This window comes from Armigeres subalbatus, chromosome 2 (assembly GCF_024139115.2).
Source record: "Armigeres subalbatus isolate Guangzhou_Male chromosome 2, GZ_Asu_2, whole genome shotgun sequence".
NCBI classification, from domain to species: Eukaryota; Metazoa; Arthropoda; class Insecta; order Diptera; family Culicidae; genus Armigeres; species Armigeres subalbatus.
The window spans coordinates 387,033,606-387,054,364 of record NC_085140.1 but is presented as its reverse complement, the minus strand read 5'-3'; the positions used below and the strand labels follow the sequence as shown (position 1 = coordinate 387,054,364).

At 38.2% G+C, this 20,759-nt stretch overlaps 1 protein-coding gene across 1 annotated transcript in view; it reads left to right on the top strand.

Moving 5' to 3' along the window:
- Positions 1-20,011, top strand: part of LOC134213180 (probable actin-related protein 2/3 complex subunit 2) — a 36,269-nt gene extending 16,258 nt beyond the window's left edge. The window contains exons 2-7 of the mRNA XM_062691866.1: positions 6,417-6,510; positions 12,080-12,375; positions 12,446-12,666; positions 12,726-12,817; positions 15,959-16,068; positions 16,143-20,011. Coding sequence (XP_062547850.1) covers positions 6,417-6,510; positions 12,080-12,375; positions 12,446-12,666; positions 12,726-12,817; positions 15,959-16,068; positions 16,143-16,170 — 841 coding nt within the window. The 3' untranslated portion in view covers positions 16,171-20,011. The remainder of the gene's footprint in view (positions 1-6,416; positions 6,511-12,079; positions 12,376-12,445; positions 12,667-12,725; positions 12,818-15,958; positions 16,069-16,142) is intronic.
- Positions 20,012-20,759: the final 748 nt, after the last annotated feature.

Here is a 20,759-nt window from a genome sequence, read left to right as displayed (position 1 = left end):
TCACCTTCACTTACCTGTAGGTCAGCTGGCTGGAATGATGAATCCCGAGGAGCACTTGGTCTTGGGTACCCGTGCCAGGAAGAGACGGGCTGCTGCTGGTGTCGATAAGCCATTGGGTGGTGATGTGCATCTTGCCCGCTTGCGCCCGCCCCGGCCAGGTGGGAGGAGCAGAATGCTGTTGTCGCTGACTGTACGCTGGCTGTAGGGCTGGAAAATCCTCTTGATGGAACAAATGACGGTCATCAGGAGCTCTTCTTCCGGGAAGATTCCTCGTGGCTGCATCCTTCCGAATCCTCTTGTACTCTTCGCGCTTGGGGCAGATTTTATCCGATGCCTTGTGTGCACCGCCACAGTTTGCGCACTGGAACGCTGTTTCTTCTTCATGGGTGCATTCCGTTGAGATATTTGGACGAGCGCAGTTGTTGCACAGCGGCTTGAGGCTGCAATTACGGGTTCCGTGGCCGAAGTTCAAACACCGCATACATTGAGTTAAGTCGCGGTGTGATCCTCGGTAAGCTTCCCATGTCACGATCATGTCGTTGAGTGAACGAACTGCTTTTAGCGCATTCAGCGTGGTGGTTCCCTTACGGAAGTGGACTAGGTACAGACAGTCACGATAGTCCCCTTCACTAAACTTCCTTGCGATGACATGGATTGCCACCGGTTGAAGCTTGTACCGCTGGATGAGCTCAGCCTTGATTTCATCCTTTTCCATGATTGGAAGACCGCGAACCACGGCCTTGAATGGTTTATCCCCAGCAACATCGTGCGTAAAGAACTCGGCTTTCTTGCGTTTGAGGTACGCTTTGGTTGCTACCAATGTAATGTATGTATGTACGAATATGTAAATATTAGCAAATCAATAAGAGTGTCGTCTTCATTTTTCAAGTAGAATACTTTTTTGTTTTCGATACGAATGCAGTGCATAGTACACTTCACAAGCTTAAAAAATGGACGCGTCACGAAAAAATTATAGACTTCAGTAGCCAATAAGTCATTCATTTTTCAACCGATTTTCAATTTTATATCAAATCGATTAGAAATTTTCGTAAGATCATTTATTTGGAAGGCTCAATGGTCCCAATCATTTGAAGATATGAACACGTTGGATGTTCTATTAGATTTGGGCACAAATTGTATAGTAGCATCATATTCTACGTTTGCAGTTCGTACAGCCAATCACAGGGCGGTCTCTTGTAGTTTTTTTTAAGTACAGCGAAGTGTGGCAGAGTTATTATCAATCACTGAACTGGTTCAAACTTCCGAATATTATATATAGACCCCCTCTCCGTTAGCGCTTTTTGTATGAATGATAATATTTTCTTTCAGGGATTGAATCCTAAAGAGAAAGAGCTAGTCTCTCACTTATCATCTCTGTATACATATACGATATGCAGCATACCGCGAGAAATTATTTACGCAAGCTGTCATGATAGAGAACTGATCCGGGATGCTATACCCCATGATAAATTTATTTTAGAAAGTTCCAAATGCGGGGAGCACTGGCTCTGATGATGCATTTCAACTTATTCTACACACCTGTGCAGTAACCAACACGAAAGGAGCGAAAACAAAGCGAGAATCACCATTTTTCTGTGGGGCTGCCTATCCGATTCTGTTTTTTCGTACTTGTATACAAGTTTCATAAATTTGTCATCATGGCTTGTTATGATTCGGAACAGTTTTTGCCTCTCTTTTATTGTTGTTCGTTATCTATTGAGAGCAATTTCTGCAAACCCTGTTTTCGTATCGAATTGTTTGCAGTAGCCATCGAGCAAGTGAGTACATGGCGTGTTTTAGTGTCGCGAAAATGGTAAATTATCTATACGGTGTTCGGTGGCTCATGAGTTTGTAGTAGCCATCGAACAAGTAAGTGCGTATTTCAATCGATGCGAATATGAAATTAAATTATCTAGGGTAAAAGTTCCAATAGTCGTGGGTGTTCCTATAGTTGCGGTAGTGCTATTTTTACAAAATTTACGTCTCTAACGCAGCAACCCATCTAGTCTACAAATTTGTTGACATGTCAATAGACGAAATAACAGAAACAGTTATGAATTTCCCGTAAAATCGGTAAAGTATCATTTAAATACCTTAAATTTTTCTCAGCCTTGCACCAATAGTTGCGGTAGTGTTCCCATAGTTGCGAGTCCCATATGAAAACAATGAGATTCGCAACTATAGGAACCTGAATTAAAAATTACCGCAACTATTGGAACACTGCACCAATAATTGGAGGTACCATTTTAGGAAACAATGATGGGTGTTGCTGCAATTAGCTCAGTTTTTATATGAAATATAATGAATAACCTTTCATATGCACACTCGAGGTAAGTGGAATGAAGTATGGACTTGGTGTGAACCAACAAATAGTGATAGAACATGCTTAGTTCCTCCACTATTGGGTCTTTTACCCTATTTGGTGTTCGGTGGCTTATGTGCATGTATTGCGCTTCGCTCCGGTCGAAACAAGCGCGATCTTTAATGGTTTGTAGTAGAAATACTAGAATAAGAGATCGGCGAAGACGCCATCTTGTTTCCAATCGAACCGTCAAAAGCGGTTCCATTTCGACTTGTTTACTTTTTGCATCCATAAGAAGCAAGCAAAAAGTTCAAGTGCTGCCAATATCATTGTCACGATTTCATGCATTTTCATACGTTGCCATTTCGACAGTTTTTCACTCCGCCGGTCTCTGGTTGCTAGTTTGTAGTAGCCATCGAGCAAGCGTTGTGCAGTGCGTGTTTTAGTCGTCGCGAAGTAGTTAAGATATCGTTAAGATATCGTTTTTGTAACATCATGAATATGGCGTCGTTCAAAAGAAATAATCAGTCGCTTACCAAGGCGATTTCCAATATATTTCCTTCCCAACTAACATACTTTTCCTTTCCAGTGCGCTCATGGATTCCTCGGTCTCTAGTAGCAATGAGTGTTGAACTAATTTTCCTCCCCTTATCCTAATTGACTGTGAGGACGTAGCCATCATCGTAATTGGTCTTGAATTAAAGAAACTCCGAAGCATGTACGTACAGTGAGAATAGCTTTCTAGTCCCGGGAAAACTATTCTATTGGTGAGCTGTGCATTATTTGTCGTTTCTCGGCCAATCACGACTAGCAACTACGATGGATACAGTCAATCAAGCTAAGCTATGCTAAGAATGATAATGTTTTCGTATCGTATCGGCCTTATCAATCGTAACACTTGAAGGGGTGCGATAATTGTAAAAATTACACTGATTTTATAACTTTTAACAATCTGAATTATTTTCCTCAATTTTTTTTTCAGACTCGGATATTAAAATGGGATCATAAAATGATTTCCAGCATATTAATTCGACATGTTACACTACATATTGCAACGTATGTTCTAACACCCCTCGGAATGCCTCTTCACTATATTGCTTGCCTGTTGTGACACCGCAGCGCTATTGTGCTGTCTCTCGAAATCAGCCAGAGTGGACTATATTGGTAATCTAGTATATTTGAAAATAGTAAATTTTTGAAAATTTGCGCACTTACCCACTCATACATGTGAATAAGTGATCTTTAGATACTCAGTGACGGTTTTTAACGGGGTTGATGATGCTCATTTTTGTGAATTGCAGTCTCATCATCGTCACTGAAGTTACTATTTCAAGAGTTATTGATCACTACATTCTTTCCTTACTTTTCGGGTCGTAATACGTATCTGTTAAGTAGCAAAGTGACAAAATTTGATGGAATAGTACTCGTCTTTATGGCAAATAAGAATATTCCCTTAAATAAGCTCTAAACACGTTTTTCTGTTCAAAGCTCATATACTTAAGTACACTCCCGGTCATGGGAATGACCCCATAAAAAAAATAACAAAGTTTTCTGCACATATTTTCATAGTTTTATATTTTTATAGTTTTATAGTTTTTTTATAGTTCCGATTTGCGATCTTCAGTTCAGGGCTCATTCGATAGTTGATATCGTACTAAAAATGGCAGAGACATAGTGGAAATACTATTTAGGCGTATACAAATATTTAAAATCTGTTTTGTCTCCCTGCCTCGGATTTTTTTTTGCCAAAAAATAATATTTTGAGGGGGCAACAAAATAAAATTCGGATAATTTTGAGAATTTTCAAAACATTCTTTAACAAATCTGAGGAGATTTTTTTTAAATTTTTTTCATTTTATTATTTAATATTTCGGAGACCAGTAGGACAAAAAGTTAATTAAATATTTGTAACGGCCTTATTGAACGTGAACCAAATTTATAGTTGCAGTGACCCTATATGAACATTGGAAAAATCACTTTAATAAAGGAATCAACAACAAAAAAACTAACTAATGGTCGATGCACTATTACTATGGGTGAGCACAAACTTTTTGCCGAAGCAAAGAATACCCGTTTGTCACTTCAGTGATTAAAAAATCCATATTTTTCCCCAAAAATATGAACATTGCTATCGAAAGGGTATTGATTCACGGTCCTCTTCCACACTTGTGATAATTTTCCGGATTTTTTCGAAGGATTAAGGTCTAAATTTTAATATACTTTTCAATAAGAATGTGTTATGTCCAACATCTCAAGTTCAAGATCTAATCCTCATGTTTCGAATAAGCCTCGAAGATCATAAATTGAATATAAGATTTAGTCTTAAAACAAAAACAAAAACTTTGTCATATTTTTTAGATAACTTATGACCGGGAGTGTAGTGTATATTACATATTTTCTTTTTCCAAACAGTCTGTAACGACAGACCCTTTATTGATTGTTATAATCACAGAGTTACTACAACTCGCACAGTAACAATGTTTTATATTTTTTTTAGTCTGAACGGAACCAGTCGATAAATTGTGCATTTTCACGAATTCTGGTCATCACGGAACAAACATAGATATGTTCTTCCATCCTAAGCAATATTTTGAGAATGGTTATGTAGTATACTAATAATGAGACTTCATAGACTCAATATTTTAGTTGGATTCATTTCACCGAAATTTCAACAATTAAACAGTTGGTAAAACTTTGAATTACAATGTTCTGAAAACTCAGGTGTGAATATGTATGTACATAATGTGGAAGATCATGATTTGAAAAATGTACTGTAGGTAACTACTTTCCTTTGATGGGACTCGAACCCACGACCCTCAGTACGCTAGACTGGTGCTTCAACCAACTAAACTACGAAGGACCTCCGTCGGCCTTCGCAACTTAGCGGCTACTGAATGAGCTCAAGATTCCTGAATTGGACGGGTGGTCGAATCACACACAACCCATTTGTCGTGGGTTCGAGTTCTATCGAAGGAAAGTAGTTTACAATACATTTTTCAAAGCATAATCCTTCCACATAATGTACATATTCACATCTGAGTTTTCAGAACATTGTAAATTAATGTCCAAGTCGGGTGCTTTAATATCCGGAAAATAAGCAATTAACTATTGAACAAGTTTTTCTTTTGAGCATGAGCATGAGCATTTCGTAGTTGCTAATCCGTGATCGACCAGAACAATCGCAATTGCACAGGGAACCAATGGATGGAAGCATGTGACTTGCTCTCCAACCTCAATGTGCACAGTCCGAGAGCTCTAGTATTTTGGATGGTCAATAACGGTGCTGGCCACGTCCTCACGTTCATCGGGGATGGGAAGGAGAATTGGTGTCACTCGCCCACTGCAAGCCGAGAACACCTCTGCACTCGCCACGAGTTCCTGCGGAATTTTATTGGAATCTGGGGGTTAAGGTTTTATGGCAGAGGTTCGTCTTGGTTGCCAATGTGATAGTAATGAAAGGGTGGTGTAGTTCTAATTGAATGCCGAAACGAACTTTTTCGCTCATTTCGAATTCTAACAGTTTACCTACTAGAACTAATCAAGTTTTAGGTATAGGGATAGAAGATGGAAACGGTATGAACAGTGGCGTCGCGTAACCTCACTTTTTACCTGTGCACTGTCCCAAAAAGTGAAAATTTTGATATTTTGACAGCCCAAATGGAAAAGAAAATTATCAGAGTCGTTTATACTAATCAGAATCTAGTTACTCTAGTCATTTCCGCATACCAATTCCTCAAATTTAAACTCAGTGCACAGGTAGATTGAGGTTAGGGAAACGCCACTGGGTATGAAAGCCCATTTTCAGCTCTATCGATTGCTAGAATATGAGAAATATATGAAAAGATAGAAAGTAAGGAATGGAACGGGCCTGTGATTGAACCCACGACCTCCTGCGTATGAGGTAGAAGCGGTAGTCATATGACCACCAAGCCCGTCTGAAAAACAGCCATTGCCATATCTTATAACATATGATTTCGCCAACACTTTATTATAAATAATAGATTGCCATGACAATTAATAAATGATATTTTTATTATGATAAACTTTAGTAGTTTTACATATTAAATATGCCTTTCATGATAAATAAACTATTTTTCTTCTGTTTATTTTTCAGAAACAAAGCGGAATCCATCGATGTCACCGTAGCAGACTTTGACGGTGTGTTATTTCACATTTCAAATATCAATGGCGACAGAACTAAAGTAAGAGTAAGTATCAACCTTCTCGCATCAAAAAATCGTTGATCTGCTGTACACTGAAGTCCGTTTGTAGGCGGAGGATACGTTCCACGTAAAGCCCAAAAACCGAGTAAAAAAGAATGTATCGAAAATCGATTTTTCTCCTTTTTTATGTGTTTGTCGACCTTTTAACACAGAGAACAGACGTTCATCTTCATTCGCGTGCTTGTGTAAAAGTTTATACTGGTCATTTTGAAGTATGTCGTTATGCCCCCGTTGCGCGGTGCTAGTGTGCTGATAAATATGGTTAAAATTTGCCGTGTTTTACTATTTAGCGCTAGTGTTCATTCCGAATTGCTCCTAGGCTCGCTCCTAGGTGGCAGCACTACATTGTTTATGAAGTGTATGCCAACGCCATCACTTAGTGAAATTGAGTTTTTATGTCGGGCAGCCTGCGTTGGCGGCGCTGAGGTGTGATTTAAATCTTTACACACGTTTTTAACGAAATTTTGTTCGAGCATCCATGTCTGTTCTCTGTGCTTTTAATCACGTAATTTTGTTTCCTAGAAATCCGCTTGAAACCCGTGTGAGTCCAGTGAATGTCACACTATGCGTAAAAAGCACGTTAATTTGATAATCCGCGTAAAAAAGCGTTAAAGCGACTCCAGTGTATACAATTAATTTGTATCATTTCATTAGTGGAAAATCAATTAATCAAATAAATAACTTATATTTGAATCGATAATAAACGAAGATTTAAAACAGTATCACCTAGTATCACCAGATAAAAGAAGTGTTTTCCTATCTGTTGTAGGTAGGTGTTATGAGTTTGCGTGCATATGCCATCAGAGTTGGGACACTAAAGCCCCAAACGCAATAAATAAAACGGAACGGCGACGGAAACGGCAAAAATATATGGGCTAACTGTCAAATTTTCCGTTTTTGGGGCTTTACGTTTATCATTGTTTATTATGAAAATTTGTTGATCAAATGCTTCTAAACTGCAGATCCCGGTGGGTGCACTGCTTTCACAAGCATTCTCGTTGTGACTTCCTCATTTCTCATTGTATTACCGAGTGAAAGCAAAAGTTATCACTATATATACGTATATTAGGGTGGTTCAAAAAATCGATTTTGCTCCACAGCGCTCATCCGATGCTTTATCATGTTCTGAGTGTCCTCTGAAAATTTGAGCTCATTTGGATTAAAACTGATTTAGCACAAGCCGTTTCAAGTTTGCATGCAAATTAGTACGGAGAAATTTATTTTTTCATTATACTGTTAATTACGCTTCCTCAATAAGCACTGATTAAAAGAAAACCTACATAGCTAAATGGAATACTCAAGAGCTTTCACTCAGCGAAAACCGCATCTTAATTGATCGTTCCAATAATTAGTAATCGAATTTAATCTATACCGTGGTTTTCTGGAGCTAATTGTGTAACTCATCAACAGGCAACATTGCTGCTCGTGGCGCGAAAGATAGCACACACAAATTCAGGCTACTATGTTGCACTGCACATTTCAGTGATGCCCTAAAAGAAGTTTAACGATCATGACTAAAGATTCGAAACTTCTATTAAAATCGAATACTAATTATTGGAGCGATTAATCAACATGCGGTTTTCGTTGGGTGGAGGCTGTTGAGTATTCCTTCATGCTATGTACGTTTTCTTTTAACCTGCGTTTAATGGGGAAGCGTCATTAACAGTATAATGAAAAAATAAATTTCTCCATACTAAATTGCATGCAAATTTGAAATGGCTTGTGCTAAATCAGTTTTAATCCAAATGAGCTCAAATTTTCAGAGGACACTCAGAACATGATAAAGCATCGAATGAGCGCTGTGGAGCAAAATCGATTTTTTGAACCACCCTAACGTATATGTATATATTCTCCAGCACGATGAAGATCATTATCTAATTTATTCAGAGATCGACGCGCCCGTGTGAATGATTTGTCCCCAGCAGTAGGTCAGTGACATCGTCGATGTTCTCGTTTGTTGAGCACTGATAGGTAGGGGAACAGGTGGTAAAATGAACACGTTAAGGACTTGCGTTGAATTCAATCATAAAACGAGGATAATTTGCTAGTTTTACCACTTGGTCCAACAATTTAACTCAAACTCTTATTGCACTGAACAATTTTTTCGCTAATAAACATTGTTTTATATAGTTTTTCATCGAAATTTCGTGTGTACAAAAGTAGTGCGGGTAAAATGAACACTGCCTGGTGGTAAAATGAACATCGCTTCTAAAACCCTTTTGAAACATTTAATTTTCTTTTTTTAACTCTAGCACTGTTTATATAACTAGTTAAGATTATGAGAGCCTTTTGAAAAATCTGGTATAACTTTTGAAAAGCTCTTAATTATCAATATAAGAAAAAGTAGAAAAAAATTTGAAATATCAGTTATTTTTAAATTAAATTTACATTTTCAAAGTTTTATCTTGGTTATTTGATATGGTTTGTTTCTTGAACTTCCGCTTCACAATTGCACAACTTTTATCATAAATTTGTGAAAGTTTGATACAAGTGTTCATTTTACCCCCATACGTGCCTTGTGATAAATAACTCTTCCTCTAACTATGCAAACCAATAATTTTACTATTTACCCCTGCAACATCATTGTGAAGGTTGTCTTATTTGCCGCTGTGGTTAGAACAGGTTTGAATCAATGTTATTATGAATTTATTAAGAATTGAAGCTTGCGGAAAACTGGTTAAAAATTACATCAGACCTTGCATCAGACCCTATTTTTACGGCCTTGTTTGATATTTTGGATAGTAATAGCTATTCGTTCGGTCTTAAAACCAAAATATTAGCTCAGGTACCTTATTTTATTTCGAGGAAAACGTCTGCATGATTAACATACGCCTAAATAGTGTTTTAATATAAATATAGCCACCTGTTCATTTTACCACCTCTTCCCCTAATGTCATGTCGTTTTCGTACACCGGGCGGCGGTGCAACATTTACCACCGCAACGCAAATACGAACGGTTTGGGTGCAACTTTTTGACTGCCAACACGTGTTTTCCATGGTGTTGGTGATGTCGCCAATCAAATTTATTGAATTGAATATCAAATAGCAAGTAGGCCTGATGTACCAGTTATGGCTATAGCACCAGTTGTCGCACTAGTGCTTCATATGCCAAATGGCCAATCAAATCACCGCAAACCAAGTTCATATCGATAAAGCGTATTCATATGATACGATAACACTTTTAATCTTCTCCAAAACAAGCAAAGCATAATTGTAAAAAATGATTTTGCTTAATTTTTGACGTCCTTTGCACCAGTTGTCGCACTAGTGGTCCCAATTTGGCCAAGAAGAAAACAATACGATTTGCCAAATAAGGAACCAAAATTAAGAATAGTGCCACAACTGGTGCATGCGTTCCTCTTATGGATTAATCAATTTTGAGGATAATAACAAATTTCATTGTGTTTTGCTAAGGAGCTGGAAGTAAAACCTTTTGCTTGATATATAAAGTCCACTCACATGCCTTTTTACCCTTCTTACACCCTAAGAAGGGTATTAAGATCACTTGAAAAATCGACTTTTTATCCGAGACTCGGAGACCCAAGTCATATATACCAATCAACTCAGCTCGACGAACTGAGCATGTGTATGTATGTGTGTGTGTGTGTGCGTGTGTGCGTGTGTGCGTGTGTGCGTTACAAAAAATGTCACATCTAGATCTCAGCCGTCTGTGAACCGATTTGCATGATTTTATCTTTAAACGAAAGCTATGCCTTTGCCATTGAACGCATTGAAATTTTTTTGCAATCGGACATTTAGTTTCCGAGATATTTGAGAAATACAAACATTAAGTGCAAAATAATGTCACATCAAGATCTCAGCCGTCTGTGAACCGATTTGCATGATTTTATCTTTAAACGAAAGCTATGTCTTTGCCATTGAACGCATTGAAATTTTTTTGCAATCGGACATAGATATTCGTGAAATACGAATCTTAAGTGCATTTTCAGAAAACTAACAAAATAATGCCACATAATGATCTCAACCGTCTGTGATCCGATTTGCACGCTTACATTTTTGTACGAAAGCTATGGCTTATTTTTTTTTTCAGTCAGATATTGGGTTCCAGAGATATCTGTGAAATACGAACATAAAGCATTAGACGTATTTTGTTCACAACATTGGCAAAATAATGTCACATCAAGATCTCAACTGTCTGTGAACCGATTTGCATGATTTTATCTTTAAACGAAAGCTATGTCTTTGCCATTGAACGCTTTAAAATGTTTTTGAAATCGGACATTTAGCTTCCGAGATATCTGTGAAGTACGAACATGAGGCATATTTTTAGAAAACTAATAAAAAATTGCCACATCAATATCTCAGCCATCTATGGTTCGATTTGAACTCTTTCGGGCTTCAACGGTTGCAAATTATCGGGCTTGGCTGCACATCAAATCTGCAGCCTTTGTGTATTTTCATTGAAAATTAAAAAAAAACAAAAATATCCCTTTTCTGTATTGAAAACGATAAAAAAATATCACAAGCGTTTCCTTAGCGACAAATGTTTGCTTTATGTTTATTTCGCTTTCTATTAATATACGACTTTCACACTTGTGTCTTGATGCTGCTCGAATTATTTTATTTGTAGAAATAATAAATAATATTTTTATAAAACTAGATTTTTTCTCCTTTTACTATTAGCATAATCGCAAACCTATCAACTCAGATCAAAGAACTAGATATAAAATGTGTATGTTACAAGATAGTGCCATTCCAAGATCTCAATAGTTTGCTTACTGATTGAGCTCTCTTAACTATGAGCGGAAGCTAAAATATTGCCATGAAATGCATTTTTTTCAATCGGATATTGGATCCTTCTGATATCTCTGAAATTCGAAAAAACTGTAGATTCGAACTTTTTTTCGAGCATAAAAACTTCATTTGTATCCAATTAAAGTTCATGTTTATGCATAAAAATTGTAATATGCAGTGCACCCATAACCTTTCAAAAGTGTAAGAAGGGTTCCATTCACTGTAGGTGGATTAAGTCGGGTTTTTTTAAATAGTTGTTCTTATGTATGGCGACAATTGGTATACCAACCATATATCAACATGAGTATGGATGGCCATGGAACAGTAACTGTTATGCTTTTAGCGGCAATGTTGGTAAAATGTGCATCGATTTCGAAGACAAACTCAATGATCTTGTGGCTACCGCCTATAAGCAGGTGGTCGTGGGTTCGATCGCAAGCTCGTTCCATTCTTACTTCGTATCTCTAGTTTTTTTTGTGTTTCACGTTATACCAAACGTTTCTTACTGAATTCGTGAAATTATTTTCATTGTTTATGTTTTCCAAGAGAATGAGAGGACATCTCCCAATGAAAATAAAACAGCTCAGCACTGTATGGGATACATCTTCTATTGTTCTGGTCTCACATTTCCAACATATGCGCCGCGTTGGAAAGTACAACAGAGAAAACCTAAAGATTAAATCACTAAAAACGGTTAATCACATTCCCCGAGTAGTACAAGTTGATCAATTATTTTAGAACTTTTCAAATTGCGCCATGTGTGGTGTCCATATTAACCCCATTTTTTTTAAATTCTCAGATAAGTATATCGCTCAAGTTCTACAAACAGCTGCAAGAGCATGGTGCAGACGAACTGCTCAAGCGAGAATATGGAGACCTGCTTATCACACCGGAAGACGGCTACAACGTTTCGGTTCTGGTCGACCTGGAGCAGATTCCCGACAACTGGGAGGAAACTGTGCGGAAGATCGGCCTGCTTAAACGGAACTGTTTCGCGTCGGTGTTCGAAAAGTATTTTGACTTTCAGTCACAGGGCGAGGGTGAAGGCGAAGGCCAGAAGCGAGCGGTGATTAATTATAGAAATGACGAAACTATGTGAGTATTCAAGGATTTCTTGCAGCTAGATTAGATTTTTGAACAATAATGGTTTGAATTTTTTAAACAGGTATGTGGAAGCAAAGCCGGACCGAGTGACGGTCGTGTTTAGTACGATATTCCGCGACGAGGACGATGTAGTGTTAGGCAAGGTATTTATGCAAGAACTGCGCGAGGGGAGGCGAGCATCACACACGGCACCGCAAGTGTTATTCTCGCACAGGGAACCTCCACTAGAGCTGGCAAATACCGGTGCACGGGTAGGCGAAAATATCGGATATGTTACGTTTGGTAGGTAAACTTCAGAAAGCTGACTTCCATTTGCTCATCTGACTGTAATTCTATTTTAGTATTATTCCCAAGGCATACATCAAAAGAGACGCGTGATAACACAATTAATCTAATCCATATGTTCCGTGATTACTTGCATTATCATATTAAGGTAAGACTATCACAATAATAATTTAAATAATTTAATAATATTAAAATTCCTACGTTTGCTAAGCAAGTGCCAAAACTCAATAATAATAATAATATAAGTATAAGATAGACGGTAACGTTATCAGGCTAATTCAGCACGAAAATGTGTTACGGTCCAGGACTCTCAGCATCAGGAGGGGCATCTTCCGAAGCGATACCTTTAGTCCTTTAGCACTCAATCAACACAACTATGGCTATCATTTGAAGAGTGGGGAAAGGAGTACAAACATTACCAACACCTTCTTTATAGACGACTTGAAGCTGTTTGCGTAATCTGTGGAGAAGCTGCACCAATTTCTGCGGCTTGTAACGGTATTCAGTACCGACATCCGGATGGAGTTTGGAATCGATAAATGTCGTCCATACATCTACATCGGGGACACCTGGTGGCTTTCGACAGTTTCCGCGTCAACGAACAGGAAGAGATTCGAAACTTGGTTGAAGGCGAAACGTGCAAGTTCCTAGGTTTTCTGCAACTGAAGGGAATTCGCCCCACGATGATCATGAAGGAGCTGCAGGGAAAGTTCTTGCATCGTGTCAACGGTATTTTGAAGAGCTTCTTGTCGGCCGGCAACAAAGTGAAGGCGATAAACACGTTTGCCGTGCCTTTGTTGACGTACAGTTTCGGGGTGGTGAAGTATACCAAGGTCCAAGACTGACTTAGAGGCGTTAGAACGAGCAGTACGAGTGGCGTTCACTGAGCATCGCATGCGCCATCCAAAATCGTCCATTGAGAGCCACGTACAGTAGGAGGAAGAGGCGTCACCGATATACAAACACTATGTGTTTCCCAGATCCAGCAGTTACGAAGATACTTCGTGGAAAGCCAAAACCGCCACGAAAACTATCGCGTTGTGTGTGAAGCTGATTACGGATGAGTGCCCTGCATCTGGCGCAGGAGGACTATTATCTGAATTGCGACATCAAAACTGTCGACGAGATGATCGCATCGTGAAAGCAGAAGTAGTTGCATTTGCATGTGACGCACCCCCATCAACTGGAGCTGGAATATATCGACAAAGTGGTTTCTTATACGTGGCTGGTGCGGGGTGAACTCTTCTCAGAAACAGAAGGATTCATGATACCCATCCAGTACCGGGTAATTGCGAGGAAGAACTATCGGCACTATATATTGCACGAGAACGTGAATGACCGCTGCATGAGGTGCAATTCAGTAGGAGAGATGATCGAGCATATCGTGTCCGGGTGTTCAGCCTTAGCTGATTCAGCCTATCTCGGTCGCCATAACGAAGTAGCCAAGCTTCAAAGCACAACTTGGTTAACCAGTTTGTCGCCTACTACAAATATGTGCCAGACCCGTTGCAAACGTTTACAGGATTTTAAGTCAACCGGGGAATGAGATCCACAGAGCCTAATCCCCCTTGGCATTCAGATTGCCCGGGGTAGGTGAAAATTCCCAGCATTTTTGCTGAGGAAGTGGCAATGTCCAAGAGGCCCTCCTTAGCCGTGCGGTAAGATGCGCGGCTACAAAGCAAGACCATGCTGAGGGTGGCTGGGTTCGATTCCCGGTGCCGGTCTAGATAATTTTCGGCTTGGAAATTTTCTCGACTTCCCTGGGCATAAAAGTATCATCGTGCCAGCCTCATGATATACGTATGCAGAAATGGTAACTTGGCTTAGAAACCTCGCGGGTAATAACTGTGGAAGTGCTTAATGAACACTAAGCTGCGAGGCGGCAATGTCCCAGTGGGGGATGTAATGCCAACGAAGAAGAAGTGGCAATGTGGAATAAGTGGAATATATTTTATTGTGTAATAGTGGAATATATTGCGCTTCGGATTAAAGTTTTTGAAAAAGTCTAGCAGGTATAGCAGAATTGATTGACTCTTAATCTTTCTTACGTTGGTACATATGTTTTTCAATTTTACTTCCACTTTGGAAAAATATGTGTGTATAAGTAAACAGATTCGTATGTTTCTCTGAAATCTGGCTACTGTTCACACGACGTTCTTAGAAATACTAAAATTGATAATCGTTTGAACTTAGCTTAGCTTAGACTGACTGGACTATGCATGTCAATGGCTGCTACTCCGAGATTGAGCAGAACTGTTGTAAATTGCACTACGATCCAAGTGAATATATGTTGGGATTAATCAATTATTCTCAAAGTACTTAGTAAAGTCTAGTATCTTGCCTTTTTTAAATCGGAACGATTCTGTGATTGACTCACGATTTCCAGAAGCTCGTCATTAAATTGATGATCGTTTTAAGGGCTAAAAATTATGTCTAAGGGTTATTGACCCCTCACCTGGCAACCGTGGGCTCCGCTAAAAAGCTAAATATATCCTACCAGAGCAAAGCAGAACAAAATATCTCAGATCATGGAAACCGTTCTGCGTGCCAATCAAAACACGACTGATTTACTTTCCGACCTATAAAACAGAACTAATCACCCAAAGCGAGAGAAGAAGTTCTGGATCCGATACAAAACACGATTGATCCCACTGATTGATTGATTTTCCGTTCGCACAAAACAGAACTGAACACTCGGATTTCGCAATAGTTCTGCGTTCGATAATAAACATAATCAAACGAGCACTCCGATACAAACGGGCGCGGAACAGACAAAAAAACATGATTTTCCGGAATAAAACACGCCAGCAGAAGGGATTCAAGAGAAAACAATCTTAGTTGCCCACCACGAGTAACCATTGGAAAATAGTGTTCTCAGTAGCGATTCATAAAGCTCAGTGAGGCGATGTACGCAGCAAGGAAAGGGGATCGATCAGATGTAAGATGATTTGCGGACTCTCCGTAGACTGTGTTAGTGTCTTGCAGTGACCAAGTGAAATGGATAATTCATTTATGTAACCCACTATAATTTCTTAAACATTTGTTCAATGATCACACATGTAAGCATACAGTTTGAAAAAGAAAACAAGATCATAGAATGAACACAGCAAAGACGAAGCTCTCCAAAAAAATTCTGATTTCACGATTTAGAGACTTAGCGATAACTGCAAATGTTACAAATATGTGATCGCAGGCAGTAATGGAACTGTAAAAATTATGGGTTTTACTGTTAACTATTTTCAAATCCCTTTTCTGTGATTAATAAATTTGAAACACTATTTTTTTCCAGTGTTCGAAAGCGTACATCCACTCGCGAATGCGAGCAAAAACGTCGGAATTCCTAAAGGTGCTCAATCGTGCTCGTCCCGAGCCGAAAAATACGGAAAAGAAAACTATCACGTAAGAAATACCTCAATGCAATACATAGTTATCATGATTGTGTTTATTAATTATGTTTCTTTCATTGATTACAGTGGGCGAACATTTATAAGAAAGGAATGATTTTGGAACTCATCGGACATCTAGTTGTTAAATGTGTAAGTAAATATTTACTAAAAATAAAGATTGGTCCGAGGTTAAATGCAATTCATCATTTTTTGAATTGAGTCTTCTGATGAAGTATCTTACAAAGAAAAGAAGGAATGTTCGAAATGATTTAATTGTTTACACATTTGTTTAACTCTATAAAGCCTTTTTGATCAATCTGATTTCTGGTGTTAACATAGTTCATAGCAAATGTGCATTTTTATTAAACTTTTTAATTGTTTTTTATTTGAAAATGTACATAGTACATAAATTAATATAAATTGAAATAACAATGATCAATTCAGTACCAAGTCCTTCTGAAACCTGTCCATCAAAATTATCGTTGAAACTGTAAAAAGGGACTTCAACATAAAAAACTAAATTCAAAACACTGAAAGTGTTCGCCATGTAATTCTACGGTCGTATTTTAATTGCACATTTTTTAAATATATTGAGCATACCTTCTAAATTGCTAAATGTATGTAGTATCTATGCTGCAATGGAAAAGCTATGATGATTCGTTTTAAAGTGCAAAGTCGTTTTTCATCTCTGTAATGTATCTTCATCATGGGCTTCAATTCAATCATAGATGTTTCTTTTTCGCATGTGACCAGGATGCGAAAAGCAAAAAAAAAAAGCGGAAAACAAATTAACTAACAGTAGCGAGTTTTGCGAATCCAATCAACAAATTAAATAATGAGTGGGCGCAATAAAATGCTAAGGGTTTTCATTGTGCAAATACTATGGATGTAAATGTAACGAACATGAAAGTATCGCTAAGGATAACGGTGATAATACAGAGCATTTAAGAGATCGTTAGGAGAAAAAAATGAAGGTAACAAAACTCATAAAATTGTATTCTTTTTGGACAAGCGAAATCATTATTAGAAACTTTAGCCGGTAAAACTCCTCAAACGCCGCTGCCAACAGATAAAACTAACCGTTACTGTGTATAACTAATTACGATTAATACCAGGGGAATGTGCTGATCCCTTGTGGTTGCAACTAGTGCTAAGGTTGATAATGCCTCCGGTTCCATGCTCCCAAACATTGTGGTCTATCAAATTTAACGTCTTGGATATGTGGGAAACCACCTATCAATTATGTATAGTGAAATCTTCCTTCATACATATGGGTATGATTCTGCTGATGGTGAAGCTGTTCCATTTCCTGCCTGCCTTAATCTGTGTAGCGGTTGACAAGCCAGATTTTTCCAAACAATCACTATCAGTATCCTGCTTGATATTTATAATATATCATGCATTAGCATGAGCAGCGATAACATATTTACGTGTTTTTATGGCTTTTCATTCAATTATCAACATACACTCGATTCTTTTTTTACTCGGGGGATGTGTTCCGTGTAAAAAACAGTTTTCAGTTCAAAATCTGAAAATCCGTATAAAAAAAAGTTTTATGCTTTCTCGACGAATCATGCAAAATGGAGCAACTTTGCAAAAAAATTGTATGGGTTTTTTCTACACGGCCGTGTAGTAATTGGTAATGTAATTGTAATTGGTATCTGGACCTCCGCCAAATAAAAATAAGTTGAGGTTTTCTGTTTCATGGTTTAACCCGCTGAAAGGTCTTCCGATATTTTTTCCATGCAAATTGTTGCCGAAAAATGTCTTTAACAGTTAATCGGGACTCAATTTATATACATTAAAAATCATCTATTGTCTAGAAATAATCTTTTTTTTTTCCTATGAGTTTTGGGGTTTTAAATGCGCCTTTGATTTAAATCGTACTTATATGTATTTCGAGCGTTGATTTTTTTGTTAACTCTGGTTGACGTGCGGTAGTCTGGCTCACATATTTTGCGCCTATTTATCGACTTCGAATCTATAAACGATTCATTAAATTTATGGAATCGAAGAAGAGGAATCCTCAATGTTTGTGTTGTGAAATTCAATAATTTTTGTTTCATATTTACCTACATTGGTTTATATTACTAGTGCAAATTATAAGTCAAATCATTTGTTCGGAATTCAGAAAGGATACACCACTGTTAGAGCAGCTAGTAGCAGCCTAAACTGCAATTTTATTTATTTTTTATAAATTTTAGCATGACTTGGTATTGCTTATATATTTACAAGACAGAGTTTATCTTGTAAATCTTCTTACGATGAACTCCCAAACTAATACCGCCCCTTCTTATTGGCTCGCAAAGTTCTCGTATGGATGAACCGCCAACCTAACTACATACACCTATGAGGGTCATACACTCCGTGTTGTCTAGAGGAAAACCAAATGTTATGTCTTATTCCAGGACGCTCGTTCTTGGGCCGCCAGTCGCCAGTCTTCCTGCAAGCTGGCTGCGCGCTTATCTTCCTTGATTGCACACAGCCAGCGAGTGCGAGATCTACCCCGGGGCCGACGTCCTTTCCCAGGTTCTCTGTTAAACATGAGTCATAACTTTTGCTAGTGTCTCTTCCGGAATACGCACTACATGTCCAACCCACTGAAATCTGTCGTATTTTACCAGCCTGCCGATGTCTGCATTTTCATACACAAGAAGAAGACAGCGATCTAATTTGTTTTTGTTCTTCTCCTTTACTGCCGTCATACGCATATTTGTCCAATGTATGCTGGGATTTCCTATGTACATGCGACAGTTATGTGTATAACGGCAGTTTATACCTACTGCATACAAGGGATATCATGCAGCTACAGATTGGTATAAAGCCAAACCATGTAGCCAACTGATTGCGTTACATCATCTCTGTGGCACACACACACTTAGTTTTTGTTACTGCTGAGCTCGGCAAAATCCGCACAGCCGTGTAAGTAGCCAGTAAAATTGAAACTGATATCTTGGCAAAAATAGCGTTTTTAGATTAAACTTTCTTACTCTTTAGAAAAGATCGAAAGTGATTTGCCGAATTTGCCAAGAACACAATAAGCAAAATACACTAAAAAATAATCAAAAAATGAAGATCCTAGAGTGAGAATATGTGGAGACGGAGACATTGATTTGGTGGCATTTGAAAACTGGCACACGAGTTGCATACGGGCAATAAATTAAATTCTTTTATGACTGCGCTAACCCTGCTATTGGGCAAAGAAAATGCAATCCGGAAAATGTTTCGCACAATTCGTAGTGTATACACTCTTTCCAGACGGGGTTAACTAACAGAATGTTCAACGATGCCTGACAGCAAATTTGAATATGAAAAAACACCCCCAAAATTAGTTTAAAACCTTTTATCAAAATATCGGTAGGACTAAGAAATGAAGTAAGCAAAATACAACCATACTAATGTTGTTTATGAGTAGTCAGTTATAATGTTGATAATATGAATGAACAGATAGGTCTGCAATGTTGTATGTTGACTCCGATAGATCAAGATGCGAATTAGGTAGCACTAGAAATAGTTCGATGGCCTCGAGCTGAAAGTCTTTTTTGTAATATAACATGAGTCCAAAAGCAAAAATGTAATTCGTCTCAAATCCGGGGTAAGACAGCATATGCAGAGCATGAATTTATTCCCATTACTTATACCTACATATACGCCAAAAATCATCCTGCACTTAACACAGAAATAATGGAAGTCTGAAGAACCAGACCCCTTGGTCTTCTCATGAACGTCAATACAATTTAGAAATTCAATCGTTTATTTAATGGAAAACAAAAAAAAAATCAATTTAACGTTATGATCAAAACCGGCACTGGGCGTATAATAAGCCATTAGAATACACTAATTCAAAGCGCGAACAAAACCAGCCAAAAGCATGTTAAATAGCAGTAAATTTCGGAACTAAATGACGAGGAAACAAATTAAATTTAATAAAATGAAACGTGTAAGATATAACGAAATTTCCATTGTATTAATTGTATAATTTTACTTGTGATGACATGTCCTTCTATAGCCGTTATACGCAGAACGGTCCCATGTATTTGGGACTGGCATTCCTAAAATTCAAGGTCGTGATTCATTCTTCGCCGCCACACACCGTTCTCTTGCACACCACCAAAGAAGCACGTGTTACTCGAATACCCCGAATTCTGGTGTAGGTTCTTTTGAGTTCTTCTTGGTTTAGGTTTGATGACTGTAAATCTTTTTTGACCGCAATTCCTTCTGGAGCTCGTGCATAGTTCCGACTTCCACAGATGATGCGTCAATGTATATTTTCACCACTAACGTTATTACCAGCCATTAGAAAGGATCCAAGATGACGATTTCATCGACAACAAAGGTATCCCTGTCTAACATAACACTGCTTTCAATGCGGGCCCGTCGCGGTCGTTTGCGCACAGTAACATGTAATTTAAGAAAACTTTTAAATTAAAGTTTTCAACATATCACTGTTAATAACATTTTAGTACGAAAGCCCATCACCTTTTGTAAAATGGCACGTCAATTTTCTTCATTTGTATTAGCATTAGCATTGAGCATTTCGCACAAATTCGTAGGTGGTGCAAGCCAAGACTATTGTACGAGAGTAGCATCACTTTCATCCGTTAGCACAGATAATGATGATAACTCTGTAGTAGTAGATAATGACTCTTAGATGGAAGCAAGGCAATTTCCAATAGTCGAGATCTGTCCTGGCCACGTCCTTGC